The sequence below is a fragment of the Acomys russatus genome, chromosome 3 (genome assembly GCF_903995435.1).
Source record: "Acomys russatus chromosome 3, mAcoRus1.1, whole genome shotgun sequence".
Taxonomy (NCBI): Eukaryota; Metazoa; Chordata; class Mammalia; order Rodentia; family Muridae; genus Acomys; species Acomys russatus.
Genome location: NC_067139.1, coordinates 21,931,555 through 21,955,312, shown reverse-complemented (window position 1 = coordinate 21,955,312; position 23,758 = coordinate 21,931,555). Strand labels below are relative to the sequence as shown.

At 43.6% G+C, this 23,758-nt stretch overlaps 1 protein-coding gene across 1 annotated transcript in view; it reads left to right on the top strand.

Moving 5' to 3' along the window:
* The window catches only part of Bloc1s5 (biogenesis of lysosomal organelles complex 1 subunit 5), a 38,796-nt gene extending 23,316 nt beyond the window's left edge, over positions 1 to 15,480 (top strand). Inside the window, exons 4-5 of the mRNA XM_051170200.1 lie at positions 5,255 to 5,313; positions 14,917 to 15,480. Of these exons, the coding sequence (XP_051026157.1) occupies positions 5,255 to 5,313; positions 14,917 to 15,096 (239 nt within the window). The 3' untranslated portion in view covers positions 15,097 to 15,480. The remainder of the gene's footprint in view (positions 1 to 5,254; positions 5,314 to 14,916) is intronic.
* The last annotated feature ends 8,278 nt before the right edge of the window (positions 15,481 to 23,758 follow it).

The following is a 23,758-nucleotide window of genomic DNA, read 5'->3' as shown; positions in this document are numbered from 1 at the left end:
CTTCCTCCTTCCTCTCTTGCCTGCCTTCCTCTTTGTTAGTGCTCCTGCTCCAATGAAAGGGTGTCCTGGGACTCAGGTTCCCAGGAACCACACAGCTCTGAGGTGGGACAGTGTCCCAGTAGAAGGGTATCCTGAGACTTAGGAGCCCAGGAACCACACAACCCTGAGAGGAAGTCTCCTCAGCAGAGGGAGTGAAGCCCTGAGGGAGCATATCCGGACAGGCTGTGGTGCTATAGTGTAAGAGCTTTGCTTAGCCCCATGGAAGGGTACCTCCAGCTGAGCTGAGGCGCTCAGGAGAGTGGAGTCTGGGCATTCCTGTCTCCTGAGAAAATGACGGTTAGGGCCACAATTAGGGAAGTCTGGGGTGCTGGGCCTGGCTCCTGGAGCTCCTCAGGCAGGGTGAGGGCACACTTTTCCTGCCATGAGCGTTCAGTCAACATCAGGAAAGGCTTTCCCTGTCACACTTTGCCTTCCTCTGATTATGTCTTCACCCCTTCACTGTCTCCCTCCTTCCCCCTGCTCTCCCTAGCTTCATGTTTGCTTACTGCTGATCTCACAGAGTCACAGCTTTAAATATCGTCTATATGCTAGTGATGTCATACTTGTTTTCAGCCTGATCTACCCGCCTCCTCCCACCCTTGAGTATCCCAGAGTCTGTATCCAGCTGCCCTGCATGCTTGTGAGCCTCTCCAGGCAGCCTGCCCACTTCACTGTGGCAGCTCCCACCCTGGCATATGTCGCTATCACATCCTTCTCATGGCTTCTTCTAGTAGCTTCATGACTCACCTTCACTTCTTCTCTTCCCTCCCTGTAGGCTGGTCTCCACATAGACGTAAGTCAGTTTTCGTCTGTACTCTGCTCAGAATCTTCTCATTTTATGTAGGATAAAAACCAAAATTCTCATTCCCTGGAAGTCTCTGCATTGGTCCCCTGCTCTGACTGTATGTCCTACCATTCCCCCCACCCCCCATCACTGTGTTCTGGCCACACTGACCTCCTCACTCTTTCTCTGATGTGCCAAGCACACTCCCACCACAGGGCCTTTGCACTTGCTGCTGCCCCTAGGACATTCTCTCGTTTCCTGCAAATCTCTGTTCAGGCATCAACAGACCTTTTTTGGCCTCTGTGACATTCCCCATACTCCTCCTTTTGGCATTCCTACACTCTCTGCCTTGCATTTTTAATGCATACGCCTGTCCCCAAATGACATGCTAAATCCTTTCCTGTATATCCATCCTCCCCACCACGACAGATCCATGAGCTCAGGACCTCTCCTGCACTGTGTAGCTGCCAGTCTGTGCTTAGCACCTTCTTGCTGCTCTCTAGTTACCTGCTTGGAATCAAGGGCTGAGACCACAGCTTTCATCTGCTCTAGTTCTAGGCTGAGATGTTGGTGCTGTGTGGTGTTGAAGCTCACACATAGACTGGTAGAATTTGTTTCTCTTTTACATGAAGCAAATCAAGACATTGTTAGCTAAGTGCAGCTTGGTAACTATGCAAGGGTGCTCATCTCCTTCAGTAACCTTTTGGAAAAATTAAAGGAAAACCACTTACCCTATGTAGCACATGTACTTGGCCATTAGCACAGCACTCAGAGACTGGCTAAGGCAAGAGTGTCAGGAACTTAAGGCCATCCTTGGCTACACAGTGAGTATGAGGACAACCTTGGCTACTTGAGGCCCTATCTCAGGTGGGGTCACTTGATACACTACTGTTATTTTTCACAAGGCAGTACAGCCTCCTGGCACAGCTAGCAGAAGAGAGTGCTTCCTGCTGAAGAGGGCAGCCGGAAATTGATATGAAGTGAGGGGAAGCCTCTGCAAAATGGGCCTTCTCTTGGTCTTACTGACCATTAGGGAAAGGAATGTTTGGAGTAGTCAAGTGACTGTTTGTTTGTTTATTTGAGATTTTAGAAAGGCAAATTTCATAAGTTCAGAGAAGCCTTTTCTCAGCCAGGTGTGATGGCACACGCTTTTAATCCCAGCACTTGGGAGGCAGAGGCAGGCAGATCACTATGATTTCGAGGCCAGCGTGGTCTCCAGCACAGCCAATACACAGAGAAACCTTGTCTTGGGGGTGGGGGGGTGAGAAAGAAAGAAAGGAAGGAAGGGAAAAAGGAAAGAAAGAAAAGAAAGGAAAAGAGAAAAAAGAAAGGGAAGAAAAAAGCCTTTTCTGAGCTTGTGGCTCAGTGGGGAAAGGTGCTTGCTGCTAAGCCTGACAGCCCTGAAACCGGCATAATGGAATGAGAGAACTAAAATCCAAAGTTGTCCCTTGACTGCCGGAGCATATGTGAATACATAATGAAATTTACAAAGAAGAGTCCTTTCTGTCCTGTGGCTTCATGACGGGAATGTGGGTAACTTCCCAGGGAGTCAGGCTCTGAAGAGGGATAGATGCTCTTTCTAACGTCGGTACAGCTCTGTAGAGGGACAGAAGTGGAGGCTAGTCATGTGCAGCCCAGGAAGCTGTTTTGTTGTTGTTGTTTGTTTCTTGTTTTTTGAGACAGGGCTTCTCTGTGTGTAGCTTTGGCTGTCTTGAAACTCACTCTGTAGACTAGGCTGGCCTTGAATTCAAAAGGGATAAGATCTGCCTGCCTCTGCCACTCAAGTGCTGTGATTAAAGGCATGTACCACCACACCTGGCCCAAGGAAGTTTTTAGAGGCTGTTACAGCTAAGTGTGGTCTTCACGCCTCATCAAAGAAACTTCTTCTACAATAGACAGAAACCACCACAGAAAGCCATAACCAACCAAATGCATAGTTGTAGAGTCCAGTCCCAGTGGATACATCTCCATAACACTCCTGAAACGAGCCAGAGGCTCGTGGAGTTTGCAGTGAGACTGTGTCTCCTAGTAATGTCAGAAGCTACACCCATAAAGTCTCATCAACATGACTTCCCAAACATGAGCTGAGTGTGGGCAATCCAGCACACATGCAAAAATGGATAGGGGAAAGCCCACAAGGCCTCTCAACCCTGAACAAAGAACTACAGGCAACTCAGGAATGCTGAGAGTGAGTGGGAGAAACAGTCTTCCCACAGAAGAGCACAGCAGTTGGTTATGCAATACCAAATGATCAGCCCTGAAAACATACATGTAAGTAACATTATACAGATTGCACAGGCTATATTTAGGAATATATATATATCCATATATGCTTTTAATAACAATGAGCAAGAGGCTATGGATTTGAAAGAGAGCAAGGAGGGGTGTTTGGGAGGTTTTGGAAGGAGAAAGGGGATGGGGATGATATAATTTTGGGGTGGGGGTGCTGTGACAGGTGGCCGCAAAAGTGACATGGTCCTTCAACCTTTCTTCTAATTGTACTCAGGGTAACCCAAAAATGCAAAAGACCTGAGGAGAGAAAAGCAGATTTTTAAGATCTGTTCAGAGCCAGGAAGGAAAAAAGAAAAACAGGAAATGATAGCACCACACTTAGGAACAATGACGTCATACTTACTGCCACAAGAAGAAGGCAGATCTAATCGACTCCTCCTGTTTTGTTTTCATACTTTTGTTAAGAAAAAGAAAATTGATTGAGACACTAATCCTCAGTTCTTAGATGTCATCTGTGATCTAGGAAAGTTTGGTAATAGTTGCTGAAGACGCAGCTTTTGAAAACGAGACGCAGGGCTGACTGTATCCGGGAAGGGGAGGCTTCACAGGTCTCTGAAAGAGAAATCCCTGCCCTGCCCTGGTGTGGACCTGGTTGGGTCAGCCCTGGCTAGGGGAAGGAAGATGGTGTCCCGCTTCAGCGGCTCGAAGAGATGTGGTCCTGTAGGGGAATGCCTCTGCTGAAGGAGTTCCACAGTCACACCGCTGAGGAGAGGGCAGAAGGAGAGGGCACTTTGTGTGAGGCCAGGGGAGGGAACAGGATACTCCGCACATCATTACTTGATGCTGCTTGTGTGTGAAGAGCTACTCTCTTGTTTTGTCTTTCTGGTGGCTAAGGCTCATCTGGAACTCTGTAGACCAGGCTGGCCTATGGGTCTCTCATTGAACCTGAGTCTTGGCATTTTGGCTACACTGTCCCTGCCTTCAGTACTGGACTTGCAGACACAGCAGCTGGAACTCCAAGTTAGGTCCTTAACACTAGCCATCTCCTCAGCTTGTTACACGATTTCAATTAATATTTAATCTCTTATGAGGCATGTTTATTATGCTTTCTCATGAATGATCATATCTATCCTGAGGTCCTGTTGGCAGTTCCTCATTTGTAAAATGAGTGAGACACCTGGGCAGACACTTGCAGGAAAGTTGAGAGAAAAATGTTTCAGAGGAACAAGAAGTACAAAAACCCTGTGGCAGGAGTATGCTTGGCACGGTGGAAAAAGCAAGGTCACTGTGGCCAGAACGGTGTTAAGATGGAAAGGTAGCACTTACAAGATGAGGAGCTGGGGGGAGGGGCACAGCAAGAGCAGAGCCTGGCATGTGGCAGGGCTCCTCGAGCACGTCAGGAACCATTGGGCCAGCAAGAAGGCAGCAGAGCAGCCACAGATGGCCAAGGCTGGCTGTGAGCCTGCAGACTCATCACCTGGTAGAGCTGGTAATGGGAACTGAGGATTCACATCAGCCCAGGGCGTGGCTTTGTGCAATATTTTGTGACCTGAGTCTCTCCTGAGATCCATCACATGAGATCTGGTGTAGATGTCTCTGTTTGCACCATCATGCTAGCAGTCTGAAAGTTTCAGGTTAGAGTACTTTGAGTTTGGAGATGCTCACCTTATATGAAGATTTGTTTCTTAAGAAATGGAAATGATTTAGTGAGTTTTCAGGCTGAGCAGACGTAAATGTAGCAGCATCCCAGATGAGTTAGAAGACAGGAGCAGAGGCAGGATGAGTGATGGAAAGCTGTGGAGGCCATCTAGATGTCAAGCCTTGCCTACGAGAACAGCAGCATGAGTGAGAAAAAGGCAGGGGCTGACGGCTCAGGCCATGGGCTTAGTGATCTGAATGTGACTGTAAGTTCATCTGGCATTTCCCCTTCTTAGAGAGTGTGATTGAGGTGGTTGTTGCCAGCTGTCAGTAGGTTTGTATGTCTATGCTCTTTGGATTACAGCTCAGAGCTCAAAAGTGGTGTCTTTTCCAGCTATACATCCTGAATGTGTTGACAAAATAGACTTTTCCTCCTAGCCACTCCTCCAGCTTGCAACAAATATCTATTCTGAATATATTCTGTTGAGATCTAAAGAATCCTAATAGGTATGTTCCTGGTCAGAAGCTGCTATTGACATCCTACTGTGTGTTTTATTTCAGTGCAAGCAGCTAACGACTCCATCTGCAGACTCCAACAGAGACAGCAGGAACGGAAAAAGGTAAAAATGGGTAATTTGAGCAAAGGGGCATTTAATTCTTGGCATCTGTTATTACACTGTTAGCAGTTACTTTATTCCAAAAGTCTTTGAATTCATTTTCTATGATATACTGACTAAAAGACTGAAAGATGACTCAGCAGTTAAGAGCACCAGCTGCTCTTCCAGCAGACTGAGGTTCAGTTCCCACCACCCACACGGTAGCTCCAGCTATCAGTTACTCCAGCCCCAGGGGATCCTGTGCCCTCTTCTGGCCTCCTCAGGCACTGCATGCATGTGATACATAAACATATATGCAGGCAAAACACTCATACACATAACATATACAGAGATGAAACAAAAAAGATTTAAAGATGGCTAATACATTAAGATATGTTGAAAACATAGTGGTGCCATCATCTTATTTTTAAATGTGTAGTGGAGTGTGCAAGTGTGCTTGTGGATATGTATGCTTCTGGAGGCCAGAGGTGGACATCTGGTACCTTCCTCAGTCCCCTCTGCCTCACTTTTGGAGACCCTGGGCTCATCGATTTGGGTATATTGCTGGACAGTGAGCTACAGGGATCCTCCTGTCTCTGACTGCCCCCAGCCCCCCCCCCAGCTGCCGCCCCCACCCCCACCCTCAGCCCATGGTAACAGCTTCCTGTTTCCACTCACAGCTTTTACCTGGACTCTGAGGTTCTATGTGTAAGTGCTTTACCAACTGAGCCATCCCCTAGTCCCAGCTGTTTTTAATAATTCAAATATAGACTTTTATTTTCAGCACTTCCATAGTCGCTCCAAAAGTGTTGATTGTCTCACAAAGCGAAGCGAAAGAAGAAAAATAGCCTTGCCTGTGAGCCTGAAGCATATTCAGTGTGGCATTGTGTACATCCCTTTAGAAAAGGTGGCAGGTGCTCAGAGGACAGTCCCCAGGAAGGGGTAAGGCCTTAGCTAGGCAGTGCTCTGCTTAGCGGCATCACAACTCATGTGGAAAAGCAGGGTAGAAATGTGAGTTTATGAGATAACTTGGAGTTTTCACCTGGAAATGTCTTATTAGTGTTCCTTTAATTTATTCATTGCTCTAAATTAATAAAAATGCACCTCACATTTACTAGTACAGACGTTGAAACTGCTAGGCACTCTGAAAGCAATGCTTTTTGCATGTGTATTCTCTCATTAATTGAGGTCTGCCACGGCATAGATAGATCATGGAATGAGCCCTTCCAGAGTTGTGATGTTCTGCCCTTTATCTATTCTGGGTCTCAATAGAGAGTTTTGAAGCTCAACAATTCGATGATGTAAACCTTACTGAAAGGACCTGGCGGTTAAGCCAGATGGGTGGGCTACCTCGGTCCCAGGGCCCTGCTCCGGAAGCAGGGCTTCCTTGAGCACAGAGAAAATAACAAGGCAGTGCTGTGTTCGGAGACCTGTGTCGGGCGGGACGCCAGCACCTGCTGAGTGAACTGAAGGCAGGGACCTGAGTGGACATGCCAGCATGCACAGCAGGTACATTTTAATCTTGTGTCATACCAGCTCTGCCACCAGGGGTAAAAACTTGCTTGTTTGTTGAGGTTAAGGCAGTTTCTAGACCCAGGCTACTAAACTCCTGGTGTCTTAAACCATGAATCCTAGTAGAAAAGAGGCCAAAGTGTGCACTGTGGTCAAGTTCAGGAGTCTCGTGTGATCTTAGCAAAAAGAATGATTAGGAAGAAGGCATGGCTGTCCATGCCTGACCCCAGTTGAAAAGGAAGAGTTCAGTTGCTGGGGGGTAGAAGTTGGCTGTGGGAGAGTGAGGAGAATGACATAAGCAAAAACAAGAGGTAATAGCCAGTGACCAGCTTGTTAGAAAATCCAAAGACAACTCTGGGGTGAGTGTAGCGGACCCTGAATCCTATGTGGCACACTTTTTCACTGGGCCCAAGAACATTTCTGTTTGTGAGAAACAATATCTGGTAGAATGCTGGCGGCACATTTTGTTTGTTTTTTGAGACACAGTCTGATATAGCTGGAGCTGGCCTTGTACTTGCTCTGTAGCCTTGAACTCCTGGTCTTCCTGCTTCTAGTTCCCAGGTTCTGTGATTTAGAACTATGCACCATGCCTGACTTTAAAAATTAGTGGTTTTGAATATACTGAAATGCCGTTTTACCAAGAATTAGCATAGAGTCAGTGGGCCTTTCTTTTATAAGGAACTACTCTGAAGTTTTCTTTTCCGGGTAGTTTAATAAATTAATAATCTTGAAGCTATGAAAGAGATGAAAATTCCTTACATTCTTATGGGGATAAACCTTTAGTCTAAGTCCTAATTTTTTTCAGTTTTATACTTACTTAATTATCAGAGGATTGGAAGTGTGTGGCTACAGGTCCTTAAAGTTGTTTGTTTGATTTTACTGCCACCCTACCTCGTTCCAAAAGTTTGACTTGGCTGAGGTTTTAGTAGATGCGCACACAGTCACCCAGACACAGACACACACCATATAATATGTACACACACACATACATATACATACACACACCTATATACACACCACACACACACACACACCGAAGGCAAAGCTTAGCTCCTTGTACAACAAGTATGTGCAGATGTAAAACAACCCCTATTTGCACTTCACTGCCTAGTATTAGTTGTTGCCTTGGGTTATCCAATTGGCTACATTTTGAAAGGCTCTCAGAACAAAGAAAGATGGGAGTAGTAATGGAATAAAATAGACTGTTACCATTAATCAGTAATTCTTTTATGTTAAGACAATTTGTGGAATTCTGTGGGAAGTAAATTTATAAGCGTCATTTGTCCAAATCACATTTCCCACAATTGATATCTAAAAGCACATTCAAAAGAACAATATATGCTCACTCTGCTGTTGTTAGCAGCTCTTAAGAACTACCCAAATCCAGAGTTGTGTTCTGGCCACTAACTGAATTGTGAACTGAAAATACAATTGGCTTGTGAAGTCCATTTGCTCTTGAAAACAGGCCATAGAGAGACACTTGCTCTTAAAAACAGGCCATGGAGAGATGAGGTGGCTAGGGACAGTGGTCAGAGTGTAAACTTGGCCCCATGTACACACATCTCCTTTGGCAGCCCTCTCCAGCCACCCCAGTGACAAGAAATCGACTGTGAGAGCTTCTGTGTCATCTTGGCCATAGTCACTTACTAACTTTAGATAGCTTCCTTTATGATGTTGTCCTGAGACCAGTGACATCACATGAGGCCCTATTGATAGAGTTTGAATACAACCATTGTTCTTGATAGAACTAGAAAGTGCAGAGTAACATGAGTCCATATGGCTCTGTGTAAAATAATGGATAGTTTTAATACTGATATTTCTTACCCAAGTCACTTCTTTACGCCCGTGTAAAGCTCATGTGAAGTTAATATGATGTGTATTACTAACACATGTTGAATCTTTCTGATGCAGGATCTCACCAGCACCCTTCAGGCTTGCCTTAGCCTCCAGATGCTAGCATTACAGACATTACCCATCATGTTGACTTCCCAAAGACCTACCCAACCTCAGTTGGCCTGTTTAGAATTTTCCCTTAGTAGAGTTCCCCAGCCGTGGTGCTGCAGCAGTGTCTCCATGGGGCTATCCTTGGCATTGGCTTCTGTCTGCTAGTTACCACTAACATCTCTCCCATCATGTGTTCCCATGCCAAACATCTCTTCAACATGAAGAAAACTAATGGCTTAGACTAATACGTGCAAAAATGTTTCTCCTGTGTGTCCAGGCTTCATTCACAGACTTGGTTCTAAATGTAGATTAGTTTCAGGATCATTTTCTACTTAAATGTCTCTATTGTGGTACTAGTGAAAGCCAATTTAATTATTATTATTACCTTTCCTGTTGTAACTTAATTTGCTCATTTAGACAAACAGCTAGAAATGTTATCATTTTGGCTATTGACTTTGGCTGCACAATTGTCATTCATTGACTAATTTTCAAAGACATGAAACTCAGTACTTGTTAACACTGTCTCATCCTCTACCCTGTGCCTGGTATCGAGCATTCTACTTCCTGTCTGTAGGAGTTACATTCCTCCAGCTATGTCATATAAGTATACTCGGATGGGCCTTGAACTCACTATACAGTTGGGTGTGACCTTACATTTGATATATGACAGAGGATGACCTTGAACCTCTTGATCCTTCTGCCTCCACCTCTGAGTGGTAGAATCGCAAGTCTCGGTCTCCAGTCGGCTTTTTTGTTTGGTTCTTATTGTTTTGGTTTGTGGTGGTGGAGCCAGGCAAGCACCCCACCAACTGAGCTGTTTCTCTAGCCTGAGATGGCTTCTTTCTTCAGAATTCGGTTTTCAAGGCTTGTTCATCTGGTAATATGCTGCAGAATTTTTGCCATTTTAAAAGCTGAATAGTATGCAGTCATGTAGATATAACATACATATATATTCATGCACTACATTTGTGTGTATATGTACACACTCACATATTCTATACTTTATGAATCTGTATAGCTGTCTGTGGACACCTGGCTCACTTCGCCCATGACTATCCCCAAAATACTACTATTGACATGGCTTACAAATATTTATTCTGCCCTTTCTTTTAATTCTTTTGGGCAAATATCCCAAAGTGGAATGATTGAATTATATGGTTATTCTATATCTATTCTTTTGAGATGCAGCCATTTTATGTATGTGTGTGTGTATATATATATATATATATATGTATGTGTGTATATATGTATATGTTTATGCACTCATGTATATATGTGTGTGTATAATAACATAAACCTTAAGTTTTTATCTTTAAGCATAGTACTTTATGGATTTAATTATCTTTGGTGGTAGTCTTTAAAAAATATTGTATGCCCTTGTCTGTTTTGAAGTATTATATATTTAAGGTTGATTTTCTGTAGAATTGAATATTATTAAAATATTAAAGTTTATATTATAATGAGTATAATATTTACCTTAGAGAAGACAGAGAGGCAAATTATGTGAAGTGTTCCATGCCAGAATCTATGGGGGTCCCATGTTGGGGGGTTTGCTCCTTTCTTCTCCTGCTGATGGCGTTTCTTCCCATCTGTTTGATGATTCCTTTTTCCTTCTGTTTAGCTGCTAGAATGTGTGTGATGTTGGACACTTTTGCCCAGGATCTTCTGAAAATGTCAAATAGACCGTGTAGCTTCTTTTTTTCTTCTGGTTTACAAGTCATAACCTCAGCTAAGCTTCAGTGATGACCTTCCCAGTTAGCTCAGTTTCATTTATATGTGTGCACTGAGAGTATTGACAGTACATGAGCACGTAACTAATGTATCAGAAGCAGGAGAGTAAGCAAGGGTAAGTAGAGGGACTTCAGTGGCTTGGTAGGAAAGTCACAGATCTTCGTTTGGGTTGGGAGTTGTCAGCTTTAACTTAATGGTCACCTGGGCTTTGAGTTCAAGGAATGATTTGCCTGGTAGCAAAATGCTACTTGGAGATATATATTAATATGTGTATATACATATGTGATATATACACATGTATTACATAACATGTTATATGTATTTAGTATACGATATTCTATACCTACAAAATAGAAATACTTGGGGCTGAAGAGGTGGATTACAGTTTAAGAGAATGTATTGCTTTGGACTGGTGAGAAGGCTTAGTGGTTAAGAATCCCTACTGCTCTTCCAGAAGACCCGACTTTTAAGTCAGCACTCACTTCAGGCAGCTCATGCCTGCTTGTAACTGCAGCTCCAGGGGATCTAATGCCCCTTTCTGTCTCCATGGGAATCCCATACACATGGCATACACTAATACAGACACACACACACACACACACACACACACACACACACACACACAAATAAAAATAAATAAATTTGAAAAGAGAGAACACATACCACGCTTGCGGAAGAACAGTGTTCAATTCCTATCTCTGACATAGTGCTGCTCACAAGCTCTTATAAATCCAGCTCCAGAGATCTGATGCCTTTAGCCTCCAAGGGAGCTGACTTCATACACATGCACGCATGCACGCACACATGCACACAGAGTTTTTTTGTTTTTTTAAAGAACAGAAATGTGGATCTTTGATGCTGGCTTTACTAAGAATCTTTTCTAATGGTCCTGTGGCTGACAGTGGCTATGACAGGTGGAATGAATTGAACACGGGTGGGAGGGCTGTGACTTTACCTGAAATACCTGTGTTTTTGAATTATTACAAAACCCTATTGCTAAAAACTGTGATATTAAAATGAAGAAATAAACATTTACCTGGTAGGGATAGACAGTGGGGTGGAGTGCTTTATAGAGGCCTTTTGTGACTTGTATAGTAATATTTACCTTTTGTTAAGTACCTCAGGCCTTGAGCTGGGAGCTTGACAGACATTACCTCCAGTCTTCATAAACTTCATTTATGGAGATGATTTTCTTCACTTCTTTACGCTGAAGAAACTTTTAACTTGCTCAGTGTCATGCATGATGGGTGATCCTAAATTTGAACTGGACCTCCTCCCGGTCTGTATTTCTCTCCATTGAGCTGCACTACCTTGTAGGGAGGGCAGCCTGGGCAGCTGCCTTATGGAACAAATCAAAATGCCAGCTAAGCCAGTTACGGCTTTTCAGGTACAAAGAACGGAGAAAACTGACATCTGGGCATGTGCTAATACTCCCTGGATTTATTAAAAACAAAGATTAGGGTGGGCAAGGTCACAATAAGCAAATAAATCAAGTAGAACAAGGTGCCATTTTTGTGAAGTGTGTAGACTCTCAGAGGTTTTGTGGTTTTGTTTTGTTTTCAAAACTGTATTTAAATAATTTAACAAACTCTTCATGTTTTGTTCAATTTCTGGAGAATTCTAACCTGTAAGACTAACAACTTAAAACAATAATGTGTTGTTAAAATGAGTGTTTAAATTGTTTCTCAAATGCACTGGCTGCTGGAGCCCTTGTGTAGCCCTCCCATCCTACCTCCCTCCCCCTGCTCACACCCCAGTGCTCTGTGCAGCATATTTTAGGGGAACGTTTAACTAAAACCACTCCTTTTAATCTTCATTTGAAAACTCTTGGTTCTCAAAAATGTTGAAAAACTTGGCAGAAAACTTATAGCTAGGGCTTTTCCCCCTTGTAAAAGAAATGTTTAGCAGCCTGTGTAAAACTGCCTTTCCAAAGACCTTGGTAGGAAAGACCTGGGTCTCCGTGCTAAACAGACTGGAGTCTGAGCCAGTAGCCCAGCTCCTAGCTGAGAGACAGTGAGAGGCAATGGCGTGGCCTTAAGCCTTCATTTTTTCGTCTTCAAAACCAGGTAGTATGACCTTACAAGAGGGACTTTTAGAATTGGGAAGCTATACTAAGCAACTACTTTTGGGGTGCATTTCATGGGCACTGAGAGCATATTGACCCCCCAGATCATATCGACTGCGAGAAACAGTTTCACCTTTCCCTAGTTTTGGTGTTGGCATTCAAGTTCACAGTCTAGGAGAGATGGCTCAAAGGTTAAGAGCACTGGCTGTTCTTCCGAAGGTCCTGAGTTCAATTCCCAGCAACCACATGGTGGCTCATAACCATCTATACTAAGATCTAGTATTAAAAAAACAAACAAACAAAAAAACAAGTTCACAGTCTATTCTCTGGCCTCCTTTTTAATTTTTAAATTTTTTTACTTTTACTATTTTATCTTTGGGGGTGGGGTTTCAAGACAGGTTTCTCTGTGTGTAACCCTAGGTATCCTGGAATTTGTTTTGTAGACCAGGCTGGCATCAAACTCACAAAGCTCTGCCTGCCTCAGCCTCCCAACTGCTGGGATTAAAGGTGTGTGCCACCACACCTGGCTTAATTGTTTTTTTAAGTTGAAATATAATTATACTATTTTCTCCTTTCTTTTTCCTCCTCCAACCCCCTCAGTCCCTCTCAAATTGATGGTTTCTCTCCCGCTCCTCTGTGTGTCTGTGTAAAGAAATAAATACAATATGCTATCTCTCTACTGCTGACTTCAGGGCTGACTACTTGGCATTGAACAGCGATTAGGAGGCTCATCCCTGGCAAAGACTAATTCTGCTACTCTCAGGGGTCATTAGGTGCCTGTGGTTCTTTGTCTAGGAGTAGGCCCAATGAGATTTTTCCCTTCCGTGTTAGCATGTTAACTGGTATTATCCTGTTCAGGTCTCTTTCAGGTAGCCATATTGTTGAGTTTCTTGGGCTTAGCTTCCTTGTCATTTCTAGGAGGCACAGTCTCTCAGCAGACTTTCGGGTCCTGTGGCTCTTACAGTCTTTCCACTTCCTCTTCTGAGATGTTCTCTGAGCCTTAGGTGTAGAGGTTGTGCTGTAAACAGATTAATTGGAGTTGGGCACCCCATGATCAATTGTTCTCTTCATTTTGACCAGTTGTGGTTTTTGCTGCAAAGACAGCTTTTTCGATCAGGAGTGAGAGCCACACTTCTGTGGTGATAAGGATAAGTTAAACAGCTGTTGGCTACTGCCGGGATATGGGAGCCACTCCTACACCTTCAGAGCTGCCTTGCCCTGCTGGTCATCGCTGTGGTTCATAGTCATCAAATGCTTTCCTCGTTGGACAGTTTGCATAGGACTTCTAGTAGACCCCAGGAAGGGGGCTTTCAGGTCAGATACAGCTCAAATCTTCAAAGTCTGTATCTGATGTATGTGGTGTCTTCAGCAATTCAGATTTACCTTTATCCTCTGGGAAGCAACTACAGGCAGCAACAATAGCCTGTATTAGTTTGGGAGTCGCTTGGGCTCTCTGGAGTTGGTATACAGGAATTTAGAAGGACTTCACTTGTTCTGTCCATTTGTCATAGGTTCTGGCAACTTGTTTCATAGAACTTAGTCTGAACCCAATCTTTTTCTACAATATTTTATCTGTATTTTTTTTTTTTTTTTTACTCAACAGAAAGAAAACCTTTATTTGTATAGAAATGTTAAAAAGCCATCTTGAAAATAACCTAGCTATTTGACATAAGATGGTGATATCACTTTAAAAACTAGACTGAACCAGGAGATGCCTTGAGTTCTCTAGCAACTGCTAACCTGTGATTCTTCGTTTTGTGTGTGTGTGTATGTGTGTGTGTGTATAAAGCTTCAGAAAATGTAAGACAGTTGTTTTAACTTCTTACAGTGACTTTTTAGTATAGGTTTTTAGACTTGGTTAAAGCTATATGTAATTAATCAGAACTTTGAGAGAAATAAAACTGTGAAAATGACTTGAATTTTTGTCACTTAATGATACTGGATGCCCTAGAGACAGCTGGTGGGAGAGCTCTGGGCTTTGGGCTCAGTCCCTAGAGCCAGTCCAAATCACTAGCACTGTAAGACATGGAGCATTTTGCAAAGTGTAGAAACGTGAGTGTCCATGTTTGTTTATAGTAAGAAAAGTTTTAAATGCTTCTAATATTATACGTTTGTTTGTTTGTTTGTTTATGAGGCAAGGTCACTCTGTAGTCCAGGCTGGTCTTAAACTCACTGCGATCCTCCTCCAGCCTTAGCTTCCCAAGTATGAGGTTACAGGCCTCATGCATAATGTTCTAATGGATATTGAAACGGCTATGCACTTTTAGCGCTGTGACTATCTGGTGACTGTTACAGTAACTGTTGATAAGGTTCTGTTGTGTCATTCTGCATATGTCTGGAAGATGCCATGCGGCTTTCATGTTTTCTTTTCACAGGTGATTAATGAGCACTTGGCAGCTAGTGAGGCGCAGCGCCTGCTCCAGTGGGAGGAATTCATGAACGGACAGCCACAGCGGCGAGCTGACGTGGATGATGAGCACAAAAGAGCCATGGAGAGGCTCAAAGAGCAATATGCCACGATGGAGAAAGAGCTAGCAAAGTTTTCTACCTTTTAAGAATTTGATCTACAGAGACGAAAGAAAGCACTGCCTTTCCCCCAAATCCTCCCACCAACCACATAGCCTCTTCTTCAAGTTCAGCAATACACTCAGTGGCACTCTTAGGTCTGAAGAGAGAAACTGCTGGAGCCAGATAAATGTCCAGTGGAAGAAGAGTGCTTCTGTGCCTAAATGTGATCATTGGAAGAAGAGGAGGGAAAATAGGACACCTTTATCGCTAATCACATTAGGTCCTTTCAGTGATTAGCCTAGAGAACTGTGTGTTAAGAGTCCACTTCATTTTCACCAAGGGTAAATGGGTTGTCATTGTGGATTGAACAGCAGGTGTGACAGCTGCTCTGGGGAAGGGTCACAGCACCCCTGGGGAAGGGTCAGGACAGTGGGCTAGAGACACAAGATCTTGCAGTGCCACACAGTACCATGTGTTTCACTGGGTGACAAGACATACGTGATTAGTGGCCTTGTAGCACTTAATATTTTCATCTTTTAAGCTCTGCTTAGGAGAAAAGTCTCACCAAAATGTACTTTGACTTTTTGCCTCTCCAAGAACTGTTATCTTATACATAGTACTTGCCTTGGCTTATGTGGTTTCGCTTTGGGAAAGCCTGCAAGGAATAACAGCTGCTCGTGCTTCAGCTGCTCAGCAAGCAGTCAGCAGAATCTGCCAGGAAGCACCCCCAGGCCAGGTAAGACCGGCTCTGGCCAGGCCAGAGCTGTTCACTCACACAGCAGATGGCCTTTGGTAGAGGCAAATCCCCTTCGTATTAACATCTGTTCTCCAGCAGGTGTGTCCAGATGGAACATGCCGGCCATCGCCACTGTGAACTTTACGCTCTTAATCTAAGGAAGAACCACATGGAATTGCATTTGCTGTAAATTAAACAGAAGCTCATGCACTCATTTGAGGAGATGCATAGCCAGTGGATTTGAGGCACAGATGAATCTTTCTAGTATTTTCTGTTGCTCTTCAGTAAAGAAAGGCAAAAAAAGAAAATACCTAACTCTCATGTTATCTCAGTGTTCTTTCTCATGGCAGAAAACTGACAATGCTTGCCTGTGTAAATGTATGGCCGACTGTGAAAGCTTCATTCTTGGCTCATGCTGAAATGTGATTAAAGCTAATAGAAGAGATGAAATAAGTATTGAGATTTCTTTCAGTTACACTGAACTTCTGCCAACGTTCTCTGTCTGCTACTGTAGCCTGACAGGGTCATCAATCATCCTGTGGTCCTGGACTGAAAGAGCTCTTGCTGACACAGAAGCATGCAGGAATTTTCTCAATTCTCTTTTGGTAGATGGAAAAGAACCACTTCCAAAAATATCCCACACGTGAAAGGGGAAGGGAGGGGCTGCAAGTAAAAACCCCCCTTTGTATCACAGACACTTTTCGGAATGTTGTTAGTGACCAGCACACCATTAATAGCTGCTGTCACCAAGTCAGAACTCTGTGTGGCAGTGGGCGTGTGCTGTGGTCACTGCACACACAACACAGCAAACACTTCTGGATGTGTGTGTGTGTGCGTGTGTGCGCGCATGCATCACACACCGATAATAGATGATTTACCTCCTAAATTTGCATATAACCTATACCTTTCTAAGGAGTGTAGACCATGCAGTTTCTAAGCTTTACATGCTGGCTCACAAAGCTTTGTGTAGCACGAGTTAATTTCTACGAGACAGTCGGTTTGCCTCCCTGTTGAGTTCAGTGGTGAACCCTCCTCTTGTTTCCCTCCTTTCAAATCATGTTTTTGCTATATATTTTATATAAAAATTTCAGTTGCATACTTCACATTTGTGCTGCGTTCAGCAGACACTGTGGGTTATGTGTGGCTGACAAGAGTACAATGATCAAACGACATAATTTTAAACCATTAGGAAAATGTTGATTTGAGTGTATTTCTGGTTTTAATTGATTTCTCCTTGACCTGTGAGGTTTTCTTCTTGTAACATAATATGGATTTTAAATTGTTTTTATTATTGAACCCTCCTATAGTTGAAGTCTAATCAGAGAATAGATACATAGAAGATTGAATTGTTCAGATTTATCAAGGTTTGTGTTGTAGTGTAGACATGGTCAGTTTTCATACGTGTATCATGGTGATTGGAAAACAGGCACTTCCGGCTGGGGTCTGTTGGGGCAGGATTTCCGATTCTTTTTCTTCTAGATGATCTTTTGTATTCTGTGGTGTATTAGAATTTCCTTTTCTACTTGCTTTACTATTTTATCCCTAAAAGTATTAATTTTTGTTTCATGTCTCTTTCAGCCCCAACTAGATGTGTTTCAAAAAGTAAACTGGGTTTTTTTTTTCCTAGTTATTTTTAGCTAGTAAGTATAATCCACTTATACCTCTTAAAACTACAAGTATATTGAGATCTATTTATATAATTTTAAACTGTTTGACATTTATTTATTTATTAGGGGAGGTGTTGTAGTAAGTATAAAAATATCTAGTAGTATTTATTAGTAAAAAACTATTATTATTATTATGGCGGTTTTATTTAACCCACTATCAAACAATAAAAGACACAGACACCTGATAGATTTTAGATAAGCCTTATTTCACCCGGGGCTGGGCAGATATTAACCCCCTACACTACTCCGTTACCACCCGGCCCCACACCCCATGCCGGCTGCCTTGCTCATGCCTATCTGGGCTCCTTCCCATCTAACAGCACTGTCAGTGCGCGCACGCGCTCTCCATCTGGGCGCTCCTCTCCATGCCGTTCTCAAGAGCTCCTCCTCCCAACCCACGGAGTTCTTCACCTAGCCCATGGCGGATCTCCTCCTCTCTCCTCTGCCTGTTTCTCCTTCCCATGATCCTTCTGTCCTCAAAGCCCAAGAACCTTAGTTCTGCCTTTCATTTCTCCCTGCCCAGTTGTGTAGGACTTTTATTTAGCCAATCAGCGATAATTTTGGAGGCAAGGTTACACAGCAACGTTTGAGGTACGTGATAGTTTGCTCATAAGAGACAGCAAGCAGACCTCGGGGAGCAAACTAATTAACAATGAAGCACAAAACACCAGAGCATGCTATTACAGGGATACAAACCACCACACATGTGGACATCAGAGGGTAATTTGTGGGAGTGAGTTCTCTCTTCTGCCATATGGGTTCTGGGGACCAAACTCGGGCTTACGTTATTTTATTTTGTCTCCTGCTTTTTCACAGCCCCGTTTTTCCATGTACTTGTACTAGTTTTGAAGTTCAATATTCAATTTTTTTCTTTCATGCTCACTAGAAAATTTAACATGAATTAATAGACAAAACCTAAATTTCTTGTTCTTCCTCCTGCTAATTGAGAGCTTTTGAACAATGTCTGATTTTCTCCATCAGCTTACAAATCTAGAATTTTAGCTCCATCTTGTTTGACTCCCAAAGCAGTTTTGTGCACTGTTTTCTCAGCCTTACCTACAACCTGTGTTTTATTTCCATGGAAAGCTGGCAGGGGCAGTTGCAGGGTGATGGTTATTTTCTTCCTCCCTGATTCCTTCTTGTTTCTGAAGCATACCTTTGTCCTCCTCAGGTCACTTTCAGAGTCTTTCCCTTTGGTGACAGACTTTCCCAGCACCACCGATTTCTCCCTCATTACACTGCGAACCCTGGACCATTTCAAAGTCAGTTTCCTCTCCAGCCAGTCTTCCGCTCTCACCCGGTGTTGGGGTTTGAATCTCTGCCCTAAACCCAGCTATTGTGATGACAAGACTGCCTGGGATTCTCCTTTGTAACTGTATGTGGAGCGAAGGCGTGGATGCTTTCCTGCCACCCGCTGAAGACTTTTTTGGGTTCCTAGTCATGTCGGTCCTCCAGTGCAGTCCCTGTTATAGACAGACTCAAGTCCTCCCTGAAACTCAGGAGCTGGAGCTCTAATCCCAGTGTGACTGTATGGAGGGGAGTGGTGTTCTGAACGCAGCAGGCCTCTGTCATCACCACTAGCGTGTTTCTGGGGAGCTTGCTGCATCTTCCTGGGCACCATCCCCATCTATATCAGTGCCCAGGTAAATGGCCTTTTCTAGACAGTCTGCTTCAGCATGGACATGGCTGTTCTCAGCCTGCCGCTCAGGCCTATGTCTTGCTGCTCTCTGCCACCTGTACCGCTGCTGACACGCCTATTTTGATCATTGGCCCGTCTCAAGGGCAGTACTTATCAAGTGAATGATGTGCTACAAATGCCTTCAGAGCCAGGCCCAGGGGATAAGGGTCCAGGTCACCCCCTGCACCTGGTACCTGGGCCTGCATGGCTGTCTGTCACCTGGCAGGATACTCTCACATCCATTTCCTAGACCCACAGCAGAGTGTCTTTCATCTCAAGAGTTACCAGAGTCAAGTACTGTAGTGACTTGGGAGTTCTCCCAGGGCTTCCTAGCTGTAAGAATATCTGTTTGAGTTAAGTTTCTCTTGCTATGATAAAACACGGGCCAAAGGCAACTTGGGGAAGAAAGAGTTTATTGTAACTGTATCACTGAGGGACATTGGAACAGGAAGTCAAATAGGTCATGGACCTGGAAGCAAGAGCCGATGGAGAGACCATGGAAGGATGCTGTCTACTTGCGCAGCCTGCTTTCTTATACTATGCAGGACCACTTGCCCAGAGATGGCACTGCCCACAGCAAGCTGGATCCTTCTAAGTGTTGTTTTTATTTCCTCAGATGAGGGGATGAGATGAGAGCTGTTCCCAAGCTGTTCTAGCTCTTTCTAAACTCTCACTGGGTGGTTCAACTCAGCTGTTCTGGCCCAAACTCCTCTCCAAGCTGATTGACTCAGTCTGGCTTCTCTCAGCTTCTGACCAAATTGTTCTGCCTGTCCTCAAACTAAATCTGGCAGTGTGCTCTAATCTTCTGGCTCCTCGTTCTCTGGCTCATTCTGTCTTCTCCTGTGTCTAGCTTATTCTCTCTGCACTGCCCAAGTAATCAATTCTCGGTAAAAACTCTCCCTCTCTCTCCCTGTGTTGCTCTTAAGCCGTCTCTCTTCCTGTCCTGTTCTTTTGAGACTTGGGTGTATCCTATCTCTGATTCATTCTGTCAAATCTTTCTCTGCTCATCACTTTGTCTGCCCCTCAATTAGATGTCACTTTCAAGCATGCTGTTTCCTTCTATAAGCTAACCTTACCTTCACTGTTTGGGATTAAAGGTGTGATCTAAGGGTTTCTCTGCATTCCAGCCAGATCACATAGGCCTCGAAGGTCTTTGGATGTGATCCCTTCAGAGAAGCCATGCTGCTGGATTAAAATTCCTCTACAGGCCCTCCCACATCAATCATCACTCAAGAAAGTGCCCTACAGACTCACCTACAGGCTGTATAGTGTGGGCGTTTTCTCAACTAAAGTTTCCTTTTTCAAAATGTGTCAAACTGACATAAAATGAGTCAACACAATATCCCAGCCCTAATTATCTGAGGACCCCTCTTTTTCAAGGTACCCTTCTTATTGGTCCACAGTCTTGAAACATGGTCACTTTTCTCCCACAGCATAACTGTGCCATGCAGGTCCCAACAGAGCTTTCCTGATTGTGCAGGGAAGAGCCTTGAGGGTCTGTAATGACATTAACTCCTCACCCCTGTAAGTTCTCACCTGTCCTACAAAGGACCAAGATCTGATACCTCTCCTTGCCTGATTGATTGATTGATGCCTGAGGACCCAGGCACAGAAGAAGGAGAGATTTGAGCCTCCAATATCCATTGTAGCCTGCTGCCTGTTCACAGCCCTGGCATGAAAGTCTGATCATTTTGTAACTAAAGAAAAGAAAAAGAAAAAATACTAAAGTCTGTAGAAGAAGAAGAGGAGGAGACACCAGAGCAAGTGTTCTTGTCTTTTTTGTTTTCTTCTAACCCTGTGAACACAGGGAGGAAGGTCACATGACGGTATGTAAGAAGAGAGTCTGGCTATCTGCAAGCCAGGAAGGGGAACCCCACCACAGCGTTTGAACCACTCCATCTTGGACATCTTGCCGCTAGATCCATGAGAGGAGTGCTTTCCTTTAGTTGAACCACCCACCCTGTGGCAACCAGAGTAGACTGACACCATCCCTGCCTTTTATTCTTGTCACTCATGTAGACATGGCTGCTGGGAACACAGACTCCTCTAGACAGAAAGGATGGGGACACTTTTAAGGTGGCTCCAATACCAGAGCTAAGTTACCCTGTAGGATTGTGGTGCCTCCCAAATCCGCTTCAGTTGTTTTCATTAATTTCCCATGAACTCAGCTATGAATAAAGAATACAGCTTAAGTCATTCCTTGCAGCATTTTGGTGGGTAGTCCATAGCCAGAGAGATCTCTATGTATGGAAACTGCTGAGGAAGTATGTGGTAATTTTGCCACATTACAATTTCCTACAAAAAGAATATGTTCATTTCTTTTGATATTTGTGCCAAATATTTTCTATTATTTTCCTTCTTCTGCATGAACAGATTTGATTGTATCTATTTCTTCTGTATTTTTTAAACTATTCATAAGCTAATGAAAGTCAAACTGAGTACAATAGTCTTATTCTAAGTCTCCAAAATGGGCTGGTGAAATGGCTTAGCAACAGGGTGCCAAGGCTGTTGACCTGAGTTCAGTCCCCAGAAACCATAGGGTAGAGAGGGAGACCCAACTCCTGAAGTCATCCTCTGACCTGCACGCACGCACACACACACACACACACACACACACACACGAATGCACAAAAAATAAGTAATGTGATTTTTAAAAACATGTTTTAAACCTGCATAATTTACCTGATTGCTTAACCTTAGATGCCTTCTATTTTTCTGGCTTTCTTGTGGTTGGAAAAAATGCCCCAGGCTACTACCATTGATAGACACAGAGGCAAAGGGGGTTAAGTCTATACGTAAGTGCACCACAAAAATACTTAAAGCTTTAATTGATTCATCCAGAATGTATGAACTGTTTGGTTGTTGGTTTGGTTTGGGGTTTTTGTTTTGATACAAGGTCTCATGTAGCCCAGGCTGGCCTGGAACTCAGTGTAACTGAGGGTGGCTTTAAGCTTCTGATCTGTTTCCCTTACCTTCCAAGTTGCAGGTATAGCCGCTGGGTTACAGCCAGGGCTTTACTCATGCCAGGCAAGCATTGTACTAACCAGACTCCAACTTTAGTCTCTGAAACTGTCCTTGCTAATATGTATTCTGTAGCCATTTGTCCTAATCCTTTATGTTATAGCTTTGTTCTGTCGATGTGTTGAGACATGTGTCCAAAAACAACTTAGGGGAGAAACCGTTTACTTCAGCTCAGAACTCCAGGTTCCAGCCCATCGTTCTGAGCCAGTCAGGGGCAGAGAGGAGTGCAGCCACAGGACCTGCTTGATTCTTCACTCATGTAATTCAGGGCCATGCCAAAAACCACTGCAGACACAGTCAGGCAAACCTGGTCACGACAGTTCCTCCTAAGTGAGCCTCTCAGTGATTCTACTCGTGGCAAGAACATTTACAACTAAGCAAATCTGAAAGAGATTTTAGCGTTGTCTTAGGAATGTTGACAGATGCTTGACTCCGTGGAGCTCAAGGTCTAGCCATGAAGGGGAGAGGAGAATTTGCATCGCATGCTGCTGCTGTTCCTCGGGCTTGTGCTAAGAACAGTGCCTCCTTGGGACTGCTCTAATGACAGTAAAGCAACATTCCGATGCTTGCAGTTGTATTCCATACACAGGAGGCTTAGGTCTTTAGTTGCGTCACTGTAATGGGGCAGTGACTCCGGAGATACACTGTATACTAATGTTCTGTCCCCACTGAAACTCAAGGTTCAGGTAGTCTATGAAAGAGTCAAAACCAACTCACGGTAAGGGATATAGTAATTGATTTGTATAGTAGCTTCAATAACTTTCCAGTGCTTTGTATGTAATTTTATCTTATTTCATCCTCACAACCAGGAAGTACTCAATTGGTCTGTTAAATAAAAACAACTCACCTCTTTCTGGTGGAAGAACAAAAACCATGTCAGGTAGACTAATTATTTTATGCTTTTTAAAAAAATAAAATTTAAAGTTTAAAAAATTGTATAAGTTATATCATAAAAATCTTTTACAGGTGGATCCAAATTTTTCCTTCATAATTATATAGCTTTCATGAAATATGTATGAAATTTTGTTTTTCTAGAACATTCTACAATATTAAAGGTGTCATATAAAGTAATGAACATGTTAGTAAGCCAAGTTTGGTCATTCTACAGTATTCATACAAATATCAAAGCGTGTCTGGCAAAGAATATAACCTCGGTTAAGAAACAATTTGGCCCAGAACTCAAGGAGGCAGAGGCAGGCAGATCACTGTGAGTTCAATCTACAATGCAAGTCCAGGACAGCTAAGGCTACACAGAGAAACCCTTAGTCACCATGCCTGGCCACCTAAGATAAGTACCTGGGACCACATGATGGAAGGAGAGACCTCGACTTTCACAGATTGTTCTCTGACTTCCGCATGTGCTCTGTAGCATGTACAAACCACACACATGCACCAGGTAAATAAATAAAGATTAAACAGAAGAGAACAAGGATGTGTGCTTTGCATCACTCCTTGCTGCCACCCTCTCTTAGATTTAACAAAAAGCTTCAGAGAGATCAGGTATGATCGTTCACCAACCACCAGAGCACATGGCAGCACTGTGTGGAGCTGAAATTTCACTATAAAGGAAGTCAGAGGGGGAGGCTTTCTAGATTGAGCTTCAGCTT